Source organism: Phasianus colchicus, chromosome 4, assembly GCF_987193195.1.
Source record: "Phasianus colchicus chromosome 4, bPhaCol1.hap1.1, whole genome shotgun sequence".
In the NCBI taxonomy this organism is placed as follows: domain Eukaryota; kingdom Metazoa; phylum Chordata; class Aves; order Galliformes; family Phasianidae; genus Phasianus; species Phasianus colchicus.
This window is the reverse complement of record NC_143439.1, coordinates 34,699,977-34,717,082: the sequence shown is the minus strand read 5'-3', so window position 1 is coordinate 34,717,082 and position 17,106 is coordinate 34,699,977. Positions and strand designations below refer to the sequence as shown.

The 17,106-nt window shown below is 39.3% G+C and overlaps 1 protein-coding gene across 9 annotated transcripts in view; it reads left to right on the top strand.

Annotated features, from left to right (window-relative positions):
* LOC149918176 (uncharacterized) overlaps positions 1-17,106 on the top strand; it is a 281,148-nt gene that overhangs the window by 56,060 nt on the left and 207,982 nt on the right. For 8 of the 9 annotated variants that reach the window (XR_016466050.1, XR_016466051.1, XM_090139156.1 and 5 more), the window contains exon 3: positions 9,953-10,054. Coding sequence is in view for 7 of the 9 variants with exons in the window: in XM_090139156.1 (XP_089995282.1) it covers positions 9,953-10,054 (102 nt within the window). In the remaining 2 variants the exon portion in view is untranslated. Of the gene's footprint in view, positions 1-9,952; positions 10,055-13,816; positions 13,907-17,106 lie in introns of those variants that run through there. The other variant, XM_090139160.1, reaches the window with a different exon arrangement.

Below are 17,106 nucleotides of genomic sequence, written 5' to 3'. Positions count from 1 at the left end.
GCAGAATTACTAACCGGTTCTCTCTCTGTCAGGCACTCTGTATTCACTGTATCGCAAGCTTGAAGCCAGACCTTATTTCACTGAGCAAAAAATGGTCCTTTTGTTGCTGCTTTTCCCCCAGTGTCATCTCTCAGGGTTGCCAAGGAAACCGGTGTGTATCCTTTCAGCATAGGTTATTGGGCCCCAGGAAGGAAGTGCTCCAGTGCTGGCCTGCTATTTTTATAGAACCGTTACATAATACAATCTATTAAAGCTTCCTCTTGGTGTTTTATTGCACAAAGGGGAAATTAAGTTTGATGACTCCTAAATGTTTGATGGAGGATGTCAGGTGATTTCTGGATTGTTTTGTGCTTGCCACATAGCAACAATATTTCTGTATGCAATTCAAGAAGAACAAATATACATTAGTGCCATTGGCAATATTTGCCTGCATGCAGATCACCAGAGGAAATTGAATTCTAAGCAGAGCGAGTACAAACACTGTAAATGTGCAGTGCACTCAGCTGGGGAGGATAAGATGGGAGAGCAATTGTTGTTTCAGTGGTATAGGGAAAAGAGGTTGGAGGGTGGAAATTTTTTTTGCCTTATTCTGTTTGAATGCACAGAAACTGAGAGTCATGGTAATGTTCTTGTAATCTCCATGCACATCTGTGAGATGCATGTGGTAGTAACCCCCTTTTTTTTTTGCTGACATTAATTTCTTTGAATTTGGATTGCAACTTTAGTGTCAAAAGTCTTGGTGATTTAAAGAGAGAACTGCACAAATTTAGCAGTGTTGCCTATACAACACACTTGAATGGCTCTATTTCCATCCTAGATAGGCTATTTTTCAAGTGTATGTTGATTGTTTGGAAGTGTACTTCAAAATGAGTCATTCTACTTGTAATACTTGGGTAGGAAGAAATCTGCTTGGGGACTAGGGGTTTTCATTTCATTTGACTATCTCTCAGTCAGATCAACTGTAAGTCTTGATTGATCAAAAGCTTCAAGTGCCATGGGCATGCACATGTATTGCTGTGGAAGAGTACTGCACATCATCTGCTCCTGGGGAACTTGTCCACATACTTGCACTTGGCCTAAAACATCAGATAATGAGATAATTCAAGCCAGCCTTTGGTGTTCTTTGTCTATTGCCATGTAGAAAGCAACAATCTTTGTCATTTCTTAGTGCCAAGATGACCACTGTTACATGTTTCAGCTCAGATTTAAGATGGATCCGGAGTTTCTATTAACGATGACACGTAAGTGGAGATAACTTTGTTAGGTCCTTGCTGCTGTCCTTTAAAAGAAGGAAATAATGGGACTGTGGATGGCAAGGCTGCAACTTATGTAAAGAGCATGAAAACATCTTCCTAACATACTGAAACGTGGAGACCTAAACTGCCTTCTTATCTTTAGTACTCATAAAGGAAAGGTGTCATTTTCACTTTGTATTGAAAGCTGTCAAGAGACAATGACTTAATTTCTGTGCAGGCAGAAATTCAGTTAAAGCTGGAAATTGCGATAGGAAAATTTTGAACTCACAGAAGTTTCAGTGATGGTGTGCACTGCACTGGAGGAAGATTCATTGCAGTTTTCAACAGTCTCTCCTTATTTAGAAGATGATACTGCTCTACTGAAACAGCAGGGATTAAGTGAAGAATCTGTAATTGCTTGTAACCCTTTGCAAGTAATAGAAAATCTCCTAGGCTTGAAAAATCTTTGCTTTCCCATTCAGAGAGGACATCTGAGATGACCTGACAGGGAGAATAGCTTGGTAGGACTAGATGAATACAAAAGGGAAGGGTACGGAGACTTGGGCCTGGATGCCTTTCTACCAACAAATAGGTGAAGTTTAATTCAACACACAAAAAGTACTGTGTTTTTGATCAGGAGTCAATATAGGACCCAGAGCATGCAAGATTTTACATGTCCCACCGGAGGGGTGGAGAGGGAATCAGGGCTCAGTAGTTTTACCAGAATCTAGTCAGCATGTGTAGAACAAAGTGTTGTATATCTATGGCCATGATTTAACACGACAACTACAGCTAGCTAGGAATTGTCCAAGAGAACTTTTTTTTTTCATCAGAACTTTTGATGGAAACTTGTCACTTTGGGTGAAACTTTTGCAAGGAAAAATTTCTGTAATCTGGCACTGAGTTCCTGTACAAAGCCAGACCAGAGAGCTCAAAATAGCCAATACCCCGGAGGGTAAAGCTTTTCCTGGGAATGCAGGAGATGTGTGTGCCAAACATGAGGTCTTGATTCTCAGGTTCCTGTTCCTTAGCTGTTGCAAGCTATGAGTACTGGGCTTTTGGCTGTTCTGTGTGGATGCCTCTTTTCCTAAGGGGGTGTGGAGGAGGAAAAAGTTCTCTCCATTTTTTTTTTTTGTCTTGCTGCAGAAGAATCTGTTGTTTAAATCATAAAAACCCTTAGCAGGACAAGAAACATAAGAAACAAACTTCCCACACTGCCCCAGTGATGCATTTCCATGTGTTCCCTCTACATGCGATCTCTCAGTTTCTCTGGTACTGTTGCATATTTGTAGACTCTGGGGCAGTTGGGATTTGATCAGCTCTGCTTGTCTCCAGGGTGACTCAGCGAGAACAGCTGGGGTGGATCCCCCTCCTTTTTATTAGCAAATGGTTTATTTATTCATTAAATATATTAGTTGAGTGGAATTTTGATTTCCTGGAAATTATTTATGTACTTGGATTTAAGTTCCTAATATAAGTTTTTTTGGATGAAGAATTCAGGAGAAAAAAATTAGGTAACTTCAAAATTACGCATGTTGATGTTCCCCTCACCAAAAAATTGCCTCAGAAAATCTTGTTTTATTTAACTGTCATTCCTGTAACAGATTGTTAATTATAACTCCTCAATAGAGCAGGCTCTGGAAACACTCAATTACTAGTTTAGATTGACCAGGTGATAGTCTGTCTTGGTACTCAATAATATATAAGTGGAACAACTTAAGAAAGACATTCTCGCCTAGTAAATATGACCACCTTTGGGCAGATAGAAGACTAAATTGAATTGTCATTGAGTTGAACGAAGAGGTGATAGCATATTCCACGAATCTTAAGGAATGGCTGTCTTTCCATACTTATTTCCCCCCAGCTACACTCCTAATTTGAGAGAATTTACTAAAATTATGGCCAACTTAAAAGCTTTTTGTATTGATGAAACAGTAATTTCTGGAAGAAACTGAATAAATGAGTATATATATTGTAACTCTTCTGGTTTTGTGCTGGCCAGAATGAAGGCGCCTAGTGAAGAGAGAGTGAAGCAGCAGGCAAAGTAGAGAAAAGTATGCGTAGGAGACTGGAGAAGATACTTCCTGTGTTTGCTCTGAAAGCCTTGATTGTATAAAAGTCCATGTTTGTTTTTAGAAGGAGCCTCTGGAGGAAAACAACTGTGGCAAGAACGTGCAAAATGTAGAGCTGGAATTATCTGACTTTGTCCTGTCAAATGTTAAGCCAAACAGGAAGGTTTATTTTTCTCTTTTCTTTTTTTCTTTTGGCAACTACTTCCTCAAGCTTCCTATGGGGTGGAAATGGGCAATAAATAGCAGGGTATCTAATGGCATAATTCCAGGCCTCCCAGCTACTGGTGTTGGCAAGGAAATGGCTCTCCTTTTGCTTCCTTCTTATTTTTAGTGTTGAGTTTTCAGGGGGTGGAGGGAGGGTCTGCTATTATCAGTGAGAGAGTCAAACCACAGTGGCTGCCTTCCGCAGAGCTCTTACCACCGTGCCAAACTGGAGGAAGTTGGAGCCGCATAATTCACACCACTAGTGGTTTTGCCTTGTAAGTGAGACTTCCTTTAAATTTTTAAATACATGCACACAACTGAACTGTCCCATTGCTATAGGATCCCTGTTTTAAGTATGTTCACATTCTTGTCTTCTGGCCTCTCTGTTTTCCCCCTGCCACTTCTTCAAATTTAAAAATGTTCACTGGAGAGATGGATTGCAAACAGAGCCAATGTTGCTTTTGGAATGAATGCTCAAAGTACAGGCCCTGGAGGACAACAGGATGAAAAAATCTTTTCTATGATTTGATGATTTTTCCGTATAAAAATGTTATTCTTCAAAATTCTCTTTCAAGCTTGCTGTATTTGAAGATTTTTCTGTAGACTTATCAGTCATGTAAACTGTAGAAAGGACAACTGGCTCAAGGCAAGTTGAGGGGGCTTGCTTGTCATGAGGTAGTAAAAAGAACCAAAAATCTCCAAAGACCTTTCTTCAAAAATAAAATTAAAGTCAGAAGTAAAGCCTTTATTTCTGTGAAACTTTAAACTATTCTTTCTTTTTGCACAGAGGTGCCTGATTTCATTATAAACCTGCAAACCAGTTCAAATCATTCAGAATTTGTTCATGCATGATAGACTTATTTTTCTTTTTGGCTGTGAAGCAGAGCTTTAAACTGGAGAAGTTCAGCTTGGTTTGATTTTGGTATGGACAGTCAAGAAGCTCTATTTCAATAAAGTTAATGCAAGAACACTTTTCTCTGCTTTTTGTTGCATATCCTGGACTTAAAGCAATCTTCGCTGGAAGCTTTAATCTCCAGCAAATACCCTGGGTTGCTCCTTTCCCAAAGCAAACTTAGCTATAGCAAATTCTCTGACTGACGTTTGACCTGTTCTGAGGAGGCTACATTGATGGAGATTCCACATCCTCTTTGGGTAATATCTTCCAGTTGCTAACCAGCATTTAAATTACTCTACTAGGAAAATTCAAGCCAATAGTCAGTGGTTTGAAAATGGAGGCAAAGACTGAGGCTGTTTCCCTCAGCTGTGGCTTTAGCATACATCTTGTAGTAGGGGATGTTATGCAGAATACTGCGTGCTGGCAGCCTGCTGGGATATGAGTACTGGATGCAATCAGAGTACCTCCCCATGAGGATGTGGAAAATCTCGCAGCATGTCAAGAGGATGTTTGTTCAAAGTCACTTTTCTTAGTAGGTGTTACAGGTGAGGATGATAACCTCTAGGGTTTTCTCTTGTGATATTGTGCGTTATAACTCTGCCAGATGTCTCATGTTTTGGGATGAAATGTTCAATTGTTGGATGCCTGTCTTAGACATGACGCTTTTTGGGGAGGACTTGAGCCAAAATGCCTTGGCCTGCTCACTTAAAGAGGCAAGGAAGCCTGATGGTAATTTATGGATTCCAGAGAGTGCTTTGGAATGGGACTTTATAACTTTATAACTTCATAACTTCAGTGCAGAAAAATGGCCATGGTGTCAGATATTTGAAGATTTTTCTGGTCTAGACTGTATTCTGCCAGGAGGGGTGTGAGTGTATATTCTGTAGTTCCTTCCAGCTCCCAGGCTTGGAGTCATGGATCAGAAGGCAAAATATGACACTTTATATAAAGGAAGAACTAAAGGAAGAGAGCAGAAATATCTGCTTATACAAGATTTTTCAGCTACTTTGTTCTGGTAGAATGGCTTCCTGATCCATGATGGTTCATCATTTCAGGTACTTCTTGATGCAAAGGCTGAGAGAACCTTGGGATTGATCCAGCCTTGTAAGATCATGATGCTGAGTGAAAAGTACATTTTTTGTTTCACTTTTGCTTTGTGTAGGAAATGTGAGAATATAGACTCCAGGCTATGAAGTTTGTCCACACTTGATCACCCACAGGTGTTCATTTCAAACCTGACTACAGGCATTTCTGCTTTAGCATGATGATACTTTCATACATTCTACTTAACATAAGATTTATTTTGCTTAGAAAGAAAAGCAATCTTTATCTGTGAATGAGTAGGAATATTGGTACAAGATTATGGTTATTCTTACTTTGATGAGAAAAACTGAAAGGCTCTCCAAACATAGACTCAAAACTGTGGTTAGCATACTTATCCTGAGAACACTGCATATAAACCCCCCAAAATCTGCCTAAATATCAACTTGATTTCTGGGAGATCACAATCTAATTACACTGTTATTATGCTAAAATATTCCTGAGTGTTCATGGTTTTTTTTCTGTTTTTTTTTTTTTCCCCTCAGTTTTTTTCCACACAAAGTTTGATGTGCTGAGCTGGTAAATACAATAAACCCAATAAACCAAACCTTGCTTTATGTTTAAATTAAAATATTTTTCTCTTTTGACTATGTGAAAGACAGGATTTAATAGTCTTCTGAAGTGTGTAAATTTCTTGTTACTACAGAATACACGGTCAAATATTGCTTCAGTCAAAGGCTCACTTAGGGTTGCAGATTTCTTATTATAGGAAGTGTTGTCTTGCATATCTTCAAAGGTTAAAGGCTCACTCCATTTCCCTTTCATTCCTAGATTCTCAGACCAAGTTTACTGGGATAAAGCATGAGGTTTCTTGAATGGCAGCATTAGATGTGCTATTCCCTTGGTGTGCTTGAATAAGACTTAAGATAGAGGAACTGTTTTTGAAGTAAATCTATAATTCTGAGCATGGGATCTGAGACAAGGAGATTTAGACTGAACCACATTTAGGGATAATATGCATCTTCAACTTCCAAGGACTCAGTGATACAGGACTATTCTGAAATATGGTGCAATCTTTTAAGGGATTACTTGGATTATGTTATGCATAAAACACATGTACATCTTTTCCAATATGAATTAATAGGATGTGATGTCATATAGGAACATGCAGCTTCCTGTTGAATACCATTAAAGGGTGTAAAGTACATCATGGATAGCCTAACCATGGCTTTTAAAATAGTCTATACATAAAGAAGACTTCAATAATTTTCAGAGTGAAAATATTGACAGTTTTTACTGCTCAGAAGAAAGCAAGGAAAATAAATTCTGTTCCTTCCATCCTTGTTAGGATGACCAGAGTGAATTTAATAAAAAAAGATGTTTTACAACAAGGAGGTGGCTGCTATTTATGTGGCCACTGGGTGGTGTGCAGGTTATCTGGTGGGGGAAACCCATATACTTGACATGCAATATCTCTGATAAAAGTGGTTAAGAGCAGATTAGATTGTGGCTCCTCAAGCTGCTGTCTTAGTCTTCCAGGAACTGGACTTGTATAGAGGACTTGTAGAGGAGCCGTATTGCGTTGTTATTTTCTTAATTCCTAGGTAGGTTACTTTTTAGTGTGGAGACTGGAGATCTTGTCCACCTCCCCCCCCCCCCTTGTATTTTTTTTGTCTTGTTCATCTCTTTTAAGCCAAGCCCTCTCTCTAAAAGGGGCAGAGAGAATTTAAAAAAGCCACCTTGGGAAGAAAGATGAAGAAACTTGTTCTGGTAGACCAAATAATCAGTGGTGGGACTCCATTAATTGCAGTGGAATGTGGCCGCTTACTGACAGTAAGTCCCAGCCCAAGAAACATAAGGTTTAATGATTTCATCTTGTTATGGAGTTGCTGGGCCAAAACATTAAGCCTACCTCTAATGGTCTTGACTGCAGCTTGGGTGGTTTAGATATTAATTTATGAAAAGTGTGTGGCTCTGTGAGCATGGGCTGCAGAATGAGGAAGAGATGGCATCTGTCTGCCTAGTTTCTTGCTCTGATTTGTATTCTCTTGTTCCCTTTTTCAGTTTGATAGTTTTGAGGGAGGATTTTAGCGGTTGCTAGCAAAATGTAGATCAAAATTGAACTGTGGAGATCAGGTGACTTACACCTTACAGTAACTAAAACCTGTAGATTTCAATTAAGCATTATCTTTGATAGTTACTAGAGAAATACTAATGAGTATTTATGACCCCTAAAGGAGCACAGAAATAACATCTTCTCATAGATAGAAAATCTGACTGGCAATATCTACGTGCTATGCATGTATTCCCAGTACAGTATGAGTACACATTCAATAACAATCAAGCCACGTGGAAAACTTTTGAGATCTGAGGAAGCTAGTCGAATTTGAGATGAAAATTTAGGTTAGTTCAGCTCCTGTGTAGTATGTCTACTCTTTTTATTTCCAGTTATCTTTTCATTTTCCCCTTTTTGTTCAGAATCTACCTTACTGCAACTTTTGGTAAAGGTGGGACTCTCCAGAGGGTTGGAAACGCACATGCAGACTTCTGTGGGGATTCTTTTCACTTTCCCCATAATGAAAATACATCTCAAAAGTGTGTCCTCGTGACCTGAAAACAATACAGATTTATGCTGCCGTAATTTATTTGAAGCCTTGTACTCTGCCTTTAATTTTGCACTGAGATACTAATTTTCTCAGATTTTGTGCACTGTTAGTACTGTGAAAAGCTGTCCAAAGTGTTGATATGAGCATTGTCTAATGACATTTACAACGAATGTTTCAAAACATATTTGCACAACTTCAGAGTTTTACAAATTGATTTCAACCTTTGCAAATAATACTAGAAAGAAAAGCCCATTTAAATTTCTGATTTTGGATGTATGCAGTACAGCATGAACTGAATGAGTAATAACTGAGTAAGAAGTTAGAAGTCTTGTACACTGAAAGGGACTTTTCCTGCTTGGCTGGTTAATTTGATCAGAAGTGTGTGGAATTGGGGAAATAAACTTTCTGATTAAATGAAATACTTAAAGGAAAACTTTTCCACTTGCATTGAATTTCTAGGTAGTCTTCAGAAATGTTGAAACTTACCCAAACAAAATTTAACTTGGTATGTAAAATGGAAATTCCAATTAAATTGAAAATTGTTCATTTTCCTAAAATGCTTCTGTGTGGGTTGGGAAATGGTAGTATAATTTCCTGACTAGCTCTTATACAGGCTTGCTGCACTGCTGCTATTTATACTTGCACGCTACTGGAACTGGTGACTAAGGTTTCGGTAATGCACGTTCTGTGAGCTGGTTGTTTGTGAGCATGTGGTTGACCTTTGCTGGCAAAGTGATGTGAAGATAAGAAAAGGAAGAGGATATATTTCCATTCACTTGTTTTATCCATCCTGGAGGAGTAAATACCATTACTGGTTCTTGATTTAGATATCCTTTAAGAGCAGTTAGTGATAATTGTTTAAGTAGCCCATAGGGCAATTGCGTGTCTAACAGTGTCTGCTTTAGCTGCACCAGCCGGAACTTGAAGGCAAACATCTTCGCTACAGGGAAGTCTACTGATATAGTGTGATCTGATAGTAAATGATTTGGTCTTTATAGACAAGTAGCATCTCTAATCCCTTACCATCCATGGATTCTATAGAATGCTTTTCCTGAGACATCTCTGGGAGATGAAAAAAGAATTATTGGTCCCCACCACATTTTTGTGCTCTGTCAGGAGAGTGGAGTTCTTCACATTTTTCTTGATGAAAAATGGGGAAAAAATGAAAAACTTTTCAATTGCTTTGGGTATGTGTGTGCGTTTAACTTAGGTTTTGAACATAAATTCCAATGTAGATCCTGAGCACCTTAAATTTGATCATGTCAAATAAAATATATTATGTTTTTGAGGGGGGGGAGAGGCTGTGTGAATATTGGCCCACATTGACAGTTTCCACGTAACACCACAAAACACGTCCAGTGGTTTGATGTAGCTGCATTACACTAGATAAGAGTGTAAAACTGCCAAACACTGCAGATGGTGCTTTGAGCAGTAACGATTGCCAGCCAGATAAATGTCACTGGGACTGAGAGAAATGCTGATGTCTACAAAGGAGAGGAGAAATAGCATTAGCTGGAGAGGAGAATAAAAGCTTTGTATCCATTTGTAATCTCAGATACTCCAAATCCTTCTCCAATTTGGAGTAGCATAAGATCCAGACCTGTCTTCCTGTAGATTTCAAAGACCTGTATCCATGGGGCAGTGTATTTTAAAGATTTTAGCAAGTCCATTAACTGAGGAACACGTTTGTGTGCGTGTGTATGTTCTTGCTATGTGGCACAGTTCATACTGTTTTATATCCTTGAATTACATTTTCTTCTCAAGTTTGCTGTTCTCAATTTTTTTTTTTTTTCAAATAGGTTTTGAAGACAGTGTGTTGAACAGCAGAAGGGTTATTTTTCCTTTCATAGTAGAGAAGATGGAAGCATCTCTTAACCCCTGTCTCTCTCCCTCCCTTAGGGTCAGAAGGAGATGGTGGATGCCCTTTTCCAGTGGTAGTGATGCCTTCTTTGGGCTCGTAGAACTGTGTACAAAATGCATTTTCATTTCAACATCGCTAAGGTAGGAGCCAAGAATGGGCTGTTTTTTTTTTATTGTTTATTCAGCCGTCTTTTGTTTCTGAAGGCCAGGTTCAGGAGCAAGGTACTGTGCAGTCAGTTTCTCAGTTTGCTGATGTTTGCTCTCGCCTTCCCATGTGACTCATTCCAAACACATCTCATTCGTTCAGGAGGGTAATTTTCTATTTCCACTTTAGTGCACTTCTCCTCCTCCTCTTCTGCCCCCCTCCTTCCAGGTCTAAAATGTCCTGTCAGCTGCTGTTTATCTGATGATTCAAATGTCCGTGCTTGATTTCTTTTTCCCCATCGCTACAGTTCCTCCTTCCGTTCCAAAGGCTGTTTTAGTTGTCATTTCTATTCTCCTGTCAACAGCACTCTTCATCGTTTCTGGCTTGGGCGGTTTGTCTACATGGCTTTCTTTAGAGGTGTTTTTGTGCTAAATGAGTGCCTCCCAGGAAGCCCAATGTAGCATAACATAATTAAGTGACAATATATGAGGTGCCAGTCCTTAACCAAGCAGTTAATGACTGGCTGGAAGATTTACAGGCATGAGGTAGAGTCAGAGGGAAATTTAACACACCAGATTGTAGTTAAATGATAGGTAGAAGACATTTGGACATCACATTAGATTCAGCCAGCAATAAACTTATTTTCTACATTAAATTGGATGAATGCTAAGCTTATTGAGGCTGGACAATGTTGCATGGTACCATTCAACTTCTCTAGATTGTCTTGGTGAGGTGGAGGAGTGGCTGCAGGCTTTATTTTTGCTCCATTTTCCAACACTTTTATGACTATGTTTGTGAAGATTTTACTTGGATTCTCACTGTTTCCCTTTTTGATTCCTCTGGTTGTAAGATTCTCAGGAATCTTCCTAGAATAGCCTGTGTTTTCTTTTATCCTGTATTCTTATGAGCTTTTTGTTAACTGTAGGCTCTGGAGGGGGTGCCTTTGCATGATTTGCACAAATAATTAATGACCCAGCTGGAAAAAGAGAGGTGTTTCTCAGCCCTGTAGACAGTTCACACATGCTTCTGTTGTCTTCAGAGTCTACATCTTTCTAGATAGAATCTAATCATCTAGCTCACTGGCAATCCTTTACAGGTTACAGAAATTAAGTGCAGGGATGCTGAAGATATGCTTTGTTAGTTTTTAGGTGTCCAGATAAACTGTAAATTGATACATGTACCATTTCCCATTTGCCCCTTCTGCAGCTTGGCTAAAAAGGAATACGAAGATTGTTTAATTTGTTTTGAAACTGTATGTATTTGAAATTTTCCAACAGGTTCTTGTCTTTTAAACATATCAAATGTGAATTTTCAAGACCTGGGGGAATTATGGTAGCAGGACTTCTGGAAAGTGTGTGCATTTGGTACAGTGTAGTTTGAGCTGTACCTGTTCATGTTCATCTCTTCAAACAACCTATCTGAAACACTGTTTTCAAGATTATTCCAGGGTAGGATACCAGATTCTCCTCTCCCTCACCCCCCCACCCCCCCCCCCCAGCCCAAAACTCACTAATGTTTTCACCCGTGACTTGTTTTTCCTTCTTGTTCCCTTTCTTGGAAGCAGATTTATGTGACCACTAAGAGGTAGTGTTGGTACAGCTCTAGTTACTGTGGTTTAGTTACTGAAAGTAAAAAATCTTTGTGTCCTCTTTGCGTACTTGAGTTGCTCTTTCATCGTCTCTTTTAAAAGAAAAATAACAAAAAAAACCCCAAACCAACTAGGCTGTTTACATTAGCTAAATATTCACTTTGTTTTATGGTATGCTTTGTATCCATGTACATCTCATGTGAATATGGGTTGTACACAGTTGTACAGGCCAGTATCAGCAATATGGAGTAGTTGGCATTCAGCCCCCTGGTTGCCTCTCCCAGATGCTGCTGGTGGAGGTGCCAGATGCTTTGCCTGTTTGTCAGCTCATGCTGATAACATGTCTGTTGTGTTAGCTTTTATTATGCCAGAGGGTGATGTGCAGGCACTTTGCACCTGTTTGCAAACATATGCCCCATCCACAGATCACCCTTTACTCTAAAAAACAGCTTGAGTAGCATTCTTTCCCTCCCAGGCCTTTAGCAGATGGACATTTCCCCTAGAAACTACTATGGGACCTTTGTTGGTGCATGATGTGTTTCTGTGGGGTAGTTTGTTGAGCTATATGAGATTGAGTTGGACCAGGGAAACAGTACTGAACATCCCTGAGGGAATGGAGCAAGCTATGGGGCTGCTCATTTCAGAGTTGGATGCTCTTGATAGTAGGAGCTGGTATACCCAGACGATACTGGACTCGATGATATTTAAGGTCTTTTCCAATCGAGTGATTCTATGATTCCTACCGTGCTCAGCACCATATTACTCAGTAGCATTGCCATTCTGGAAACAGTGTGCACAAAACAGTACCACCTCTGTTAGATGTGGGTACTACCAGTTGCTGCCCTTCAAATTACTCCTGTTATGTTCTGTGTTGACCTGCCTAGCCTGGCCTTGTTCCATGTCTTTCTCTGTTTCCTACCCAATTGCTGTCCAGAGAGCATTGGTTTCTACTGCTGAAAGTTCATGTGATTTGCCCTGTATAAGCGTTGTCCTACTCTGGGAGGAGGTTGCCCTTCAGGACAGTCGCCCCTGTCCATGCCCTGCTTGCTGCTCTTCATTGCTTCTGTTTTGAGTAATGCTCTTTTTGGATAGTTTTTAACTTGTACAGAAGTTTTGTTTCAAGGTTTGCATATGTTCTAGAATGAGCCACTTCTACATGGTGGGTTTTCCTGCCTCAGTCCTTTGTGAAGCTTTACCCTTCAGGTTGTTTGTGGGAAGTACTGGGATTCTCAGTGTGCTTGTGAGGGTTCTCCTACAGGCTGGCTGAATACAAACTTTATAGTTAAGTGAATATTTCTGCAGATGTCCTTAATTTACATTAAGATTCACCTTAAGCATACCTTGATGGTACTGGCATTAGACACATCAGAAATGCATAAGTAACACTGTCTTGGTTTTGTTACTTTCTGTGTGTAGAGTAACACATTTTCAATCATGCTTTTTTGTTTCTTTATATTAAGAACTATTATTTTTTTGTTCTGAAGCTTTCTTTCTGTGATCTATATAAAAAGGAGAGAGAAAAAAATCAACCAAATCAAATCTTTGAAAATTACTTGAACTGTAGGAGAAAAGTTGGAATGCTTTCCAAAACTGGAAGGTATTCTTGAAACTTTAGTAAATGGGGCTTGGGGAGCAAATCCTTTCAGGTTTTCTAGTCTCACTATCTTGCTATTAAAGCATCCTTGAGATGCAGATTCTTACTGGTGTTCAGATGCGTAGGTCCTACTTAATCTATTGACAAAATACATTGCGAATTGCAGCCTCTGATATTTTGAAAACCTCCTTCCTTTTCCCAGCTTTTAATGTCTGTTTCTGGGTGCGTATTGAAATCAAAATTAGAATTGTCAGCTCTTAAAATGACAAATTGATGCAGATCTTTGTTTCCAAGCAGAATCAATTTTTTCCCGCCTGTGTATCCGGTACCTTCTATACACCAGATTGGCACATTTGAGTCCTGACTGTGAGGTTGCAGTATGCCAGCGAGATTTCCATTGGCTTAGTTATGTGACCTTGAGTCTCCAGGACAGTCATGCACTCAAAGGAAGTGTCCAACTACGCTATTTAATTGCTAACTGTGTGCATGTGTATCTCACTGCCCTCTCCTGCATACAGTAGGTACTGCTCCAAGTTTTGCCGCAGGCCTTTTTTTTTTTTTTTTTTTGAGAAACAGCCGTCTTCCTGCTCAAGGAAAAGGATTTTAAGGTTTTGGCTTTGGAGGTGTCCTGTCTGCTGTCTCTGTGGAGCTCAGAGTGCCTGTGGTGAGCAGCAATAAAATAATCCTCTGTCTTCAAAAAGAAAAGGAGAAAAGGGGATGAAGATGCCTCCCTAGTTCTGCCTCAAAGAAGGTTAAATTGTAATTATTGAGCAGATATGTTTGTATTACTAAAGGTGCTAAAAGTTAGATGGATTTCTTTAATGTTTTTATTAATGAGCATTGCATAGTATTCTTCCCTGAGAAACAGTAATAGGCATTTTCCTATTTTCATCACGTGGAAAGGACTATATAGCTGTTAGATAAAAACAGGCCTGACTGTCCCAAATCAGTAATTGCAACTACATAGCTCTAGGATTTTGGAGGGGAGTGTAAGAGAGAGCATGACCAGATATCCAAAGAAGTTCAGTGTGTGTTTCTGTAAAAGTAAGCATCTTCTGAAATGAGCTTGTTTTTTATTGCAACTGAAAAAGATGCTCATAAATCTGAGTTTTCCTTGCTACTTTCTGAAAGCATTACCGTGCATCTACAGGACTGTCACAGAGTTAACTAGTTAAAGCAAACAAAATAATGGTGTCTGCAAATATTAGAAGGTGTATTAGCTAGCAACAGAAAGTTAGAAGTAATCACAGAAGAAGTAGAAGTTCTGTTTAGTTCCAAAACCATGAGCACAACAGTTGTGTGAGAGCCACAGAGCAGAGTGCTCCAACAGAAGAATGCCAAATGGGGGACCGGATTGCCTGGGGGGATTGGTAATGCAGTATGAAGTCATTTGTCTGTAAGTTATGAATTCAAATGCAGCTCAAGCTTTTGGCTAAAAGTCACAATTATCTGCAGTCGTTCTGAACTCAGTGCTAAGTTTTGTAAGAGGCTCATGATCCTCCCAGGGACACTATGCAAGGTTAGAAGCAACCTGTAAGGCAGAATGTCACTTGTGGCTCATGGCTGTGGAAATTCAGTCAGTGTTCACATCTGGACTGTTCCTGAATATGCAAAATGTTTGAGAAGGCCTTGGCTACAGTCAGCGATGTCTGGGTGGAAGTGGAAAAGTATGGAAAAAATAGGAACCTGGGATGGTGAGAATATTTCTGGAGAAGATTCTGTTCAGTGAGCCATTCCCAAGTGACTTGTCCTGTCTTAGGCTGACAGACAAGAGGGATAAGGATGATGGTTCAGAATGGCAGGATGACAAAAACGTGGCAAATTGAACAAGCTGCTCTCTATGCTTTTAACTGCAAAAACAGTTTTTCCCTAGGGATTCTTGCAAACATCTGCCACCAAATTTGCATCTACTATGACAGCCAGATGCTGAGATTTGAAATCACAAACAGTGAGATAAAGCTGCATGTCCTGTATCCGATGTACTTTGCTAGCCAAGCATTACATGGGTGCACATTAATTACTCCTTATTTATACTTTATTTTGTGCCTTGGATTTGTTTTCTACATTCCTGAGCTCAGTCTGGCTAACAGCAATCGTTTATCCACCTGCTGGAGTTGTGCAGCTAGAGTTTTGGTGCAGTGAATGGAGTACAAGTTTAAGATTAAAAAAAAAATAAGTAACAAAAGCAAACCTGTGATTCTTTTAAATCCAGCTATCTTTCAGCTCAGACTTTTCACTTTACATATGAACTTGAAATTTTACTAGTTTTGTCCCGCAGTTTAATTCAGGCACTGCAGTGGTACTTTAATATATTCTTGCTAAAGTGCTCAGCTAATGAAAATAAAGCAACTCAAATGGGTGAATTATGATCTTGGGAGAGGAAGGTCATAGTAATTAAACATGGCCAGGTTTTAATGGAGTGACTAGAAATCTGATAATTGCTGTTCAGTGTCACAATATTTTATGAAATTTCACTGTGGTCATAATATAACGACAGTGAGGTCCTCAGTTAAATCTACCTACTGTCTGGTTTCAGTTCTTTGGTGTGTTTTATTCCACAAATGGTATAGAAAAATAACCTGTTCCATTATTTCCCACTCTATCTTGCTGTTTTCATGGATACAGTGTAGGAAACACTCTTGGGAAAGTGAAGAATTCTGTTTGAGGGATGGTTTCAGAGAATGCAGGTATGAGCAGCAAATTATCACCCTCTGTGATGTGAGAGAGAGAAGTGCTAAGTAATGGCTTCTAATGGCAGTTGACACAAGTCTTCGTGCTGATTAGAAAACATTAAAACAACAAAAGCAGAATTATTTTGAAGTAAAAGACTACTTTTTGTTTTGCTGCCTGTTTCATATTGTTTACATGTGTCTGTGTGTTGTACTGGTGAAAATTTCCAGGTGTTCTATGGTTCATTTTCTTCTTTTTTGTATGACCAAATGTAATAATTTTTCCATATAGTTGAGAGGATAATAACTATTTCCTTTTAGTAATGATGTTTCAATCTCTGATACATCAGTGAGTCACATCCAAAATATCTAATTTCAAATAAGTTTTTAAAGAGAGCTAAGCAGAGGATCTCAGGTTCTGAATGTAGAGATGGCAAATAGAGGTGCAATCTCTCATTGTGCCTGGACTTTTGGAAAAAGAAGTTGCCAAAAATATTGCCATTTATTGTTTTTGACTTGGCTGTCCAACCAGATGTTCCTTTGGAGAGTTATAGTAAATTATGGACTTAGGCATGAATCAACATTTCCTTCCATGATGCAGATCTTAAAATGTATGACAAATCTGTGATGGGCTATTCTCAGATATGACTTTCTTATGATCAAAGTTTGCTCACAAGTAACAAAGCCACAAGAGGGCATTGGGCCTTTTATACGGGCTGGGTGAAGCTGAAAGAAAAAGATAATTCAAACAGTTAAAGTCCTTCAGCCAGTGGTAGAAGGCAATTTAAGGCAAAACTGTTGGATGAAAGCAGAGTAGTGTGATCCTAAAGAGCTCTGCTCAGGTCTGCAGACTGGCTCATAACTAGAGCTGTTTATTATTTGCCTAGTGTTTTTTAAAAAGTTGAATGTGCTTTCAGTACACTTCTAAATGAAGAAGTTTCAGTTCCTGTAAGTAGTTCTTATGCTCCTGTGCTAAAGCTTACTGTGCTGTTGGCACTTGGCACGTATCCTAATGTAGCCTAATCTTGTATGTGAGTGCTGTGAGGTAATGTGCAATGACCAGAGCCCTTGGGGCAGCTTTCCTTTACTAAGAGAAAGGGGTGGGCAGAGCCTGTGTTCTGTCAGTCAGGAAGAAACAGTCTATCTACAAATGTACTGTGTAAATATGAAGTGTTCCTTATCCACAGACTGCTACTG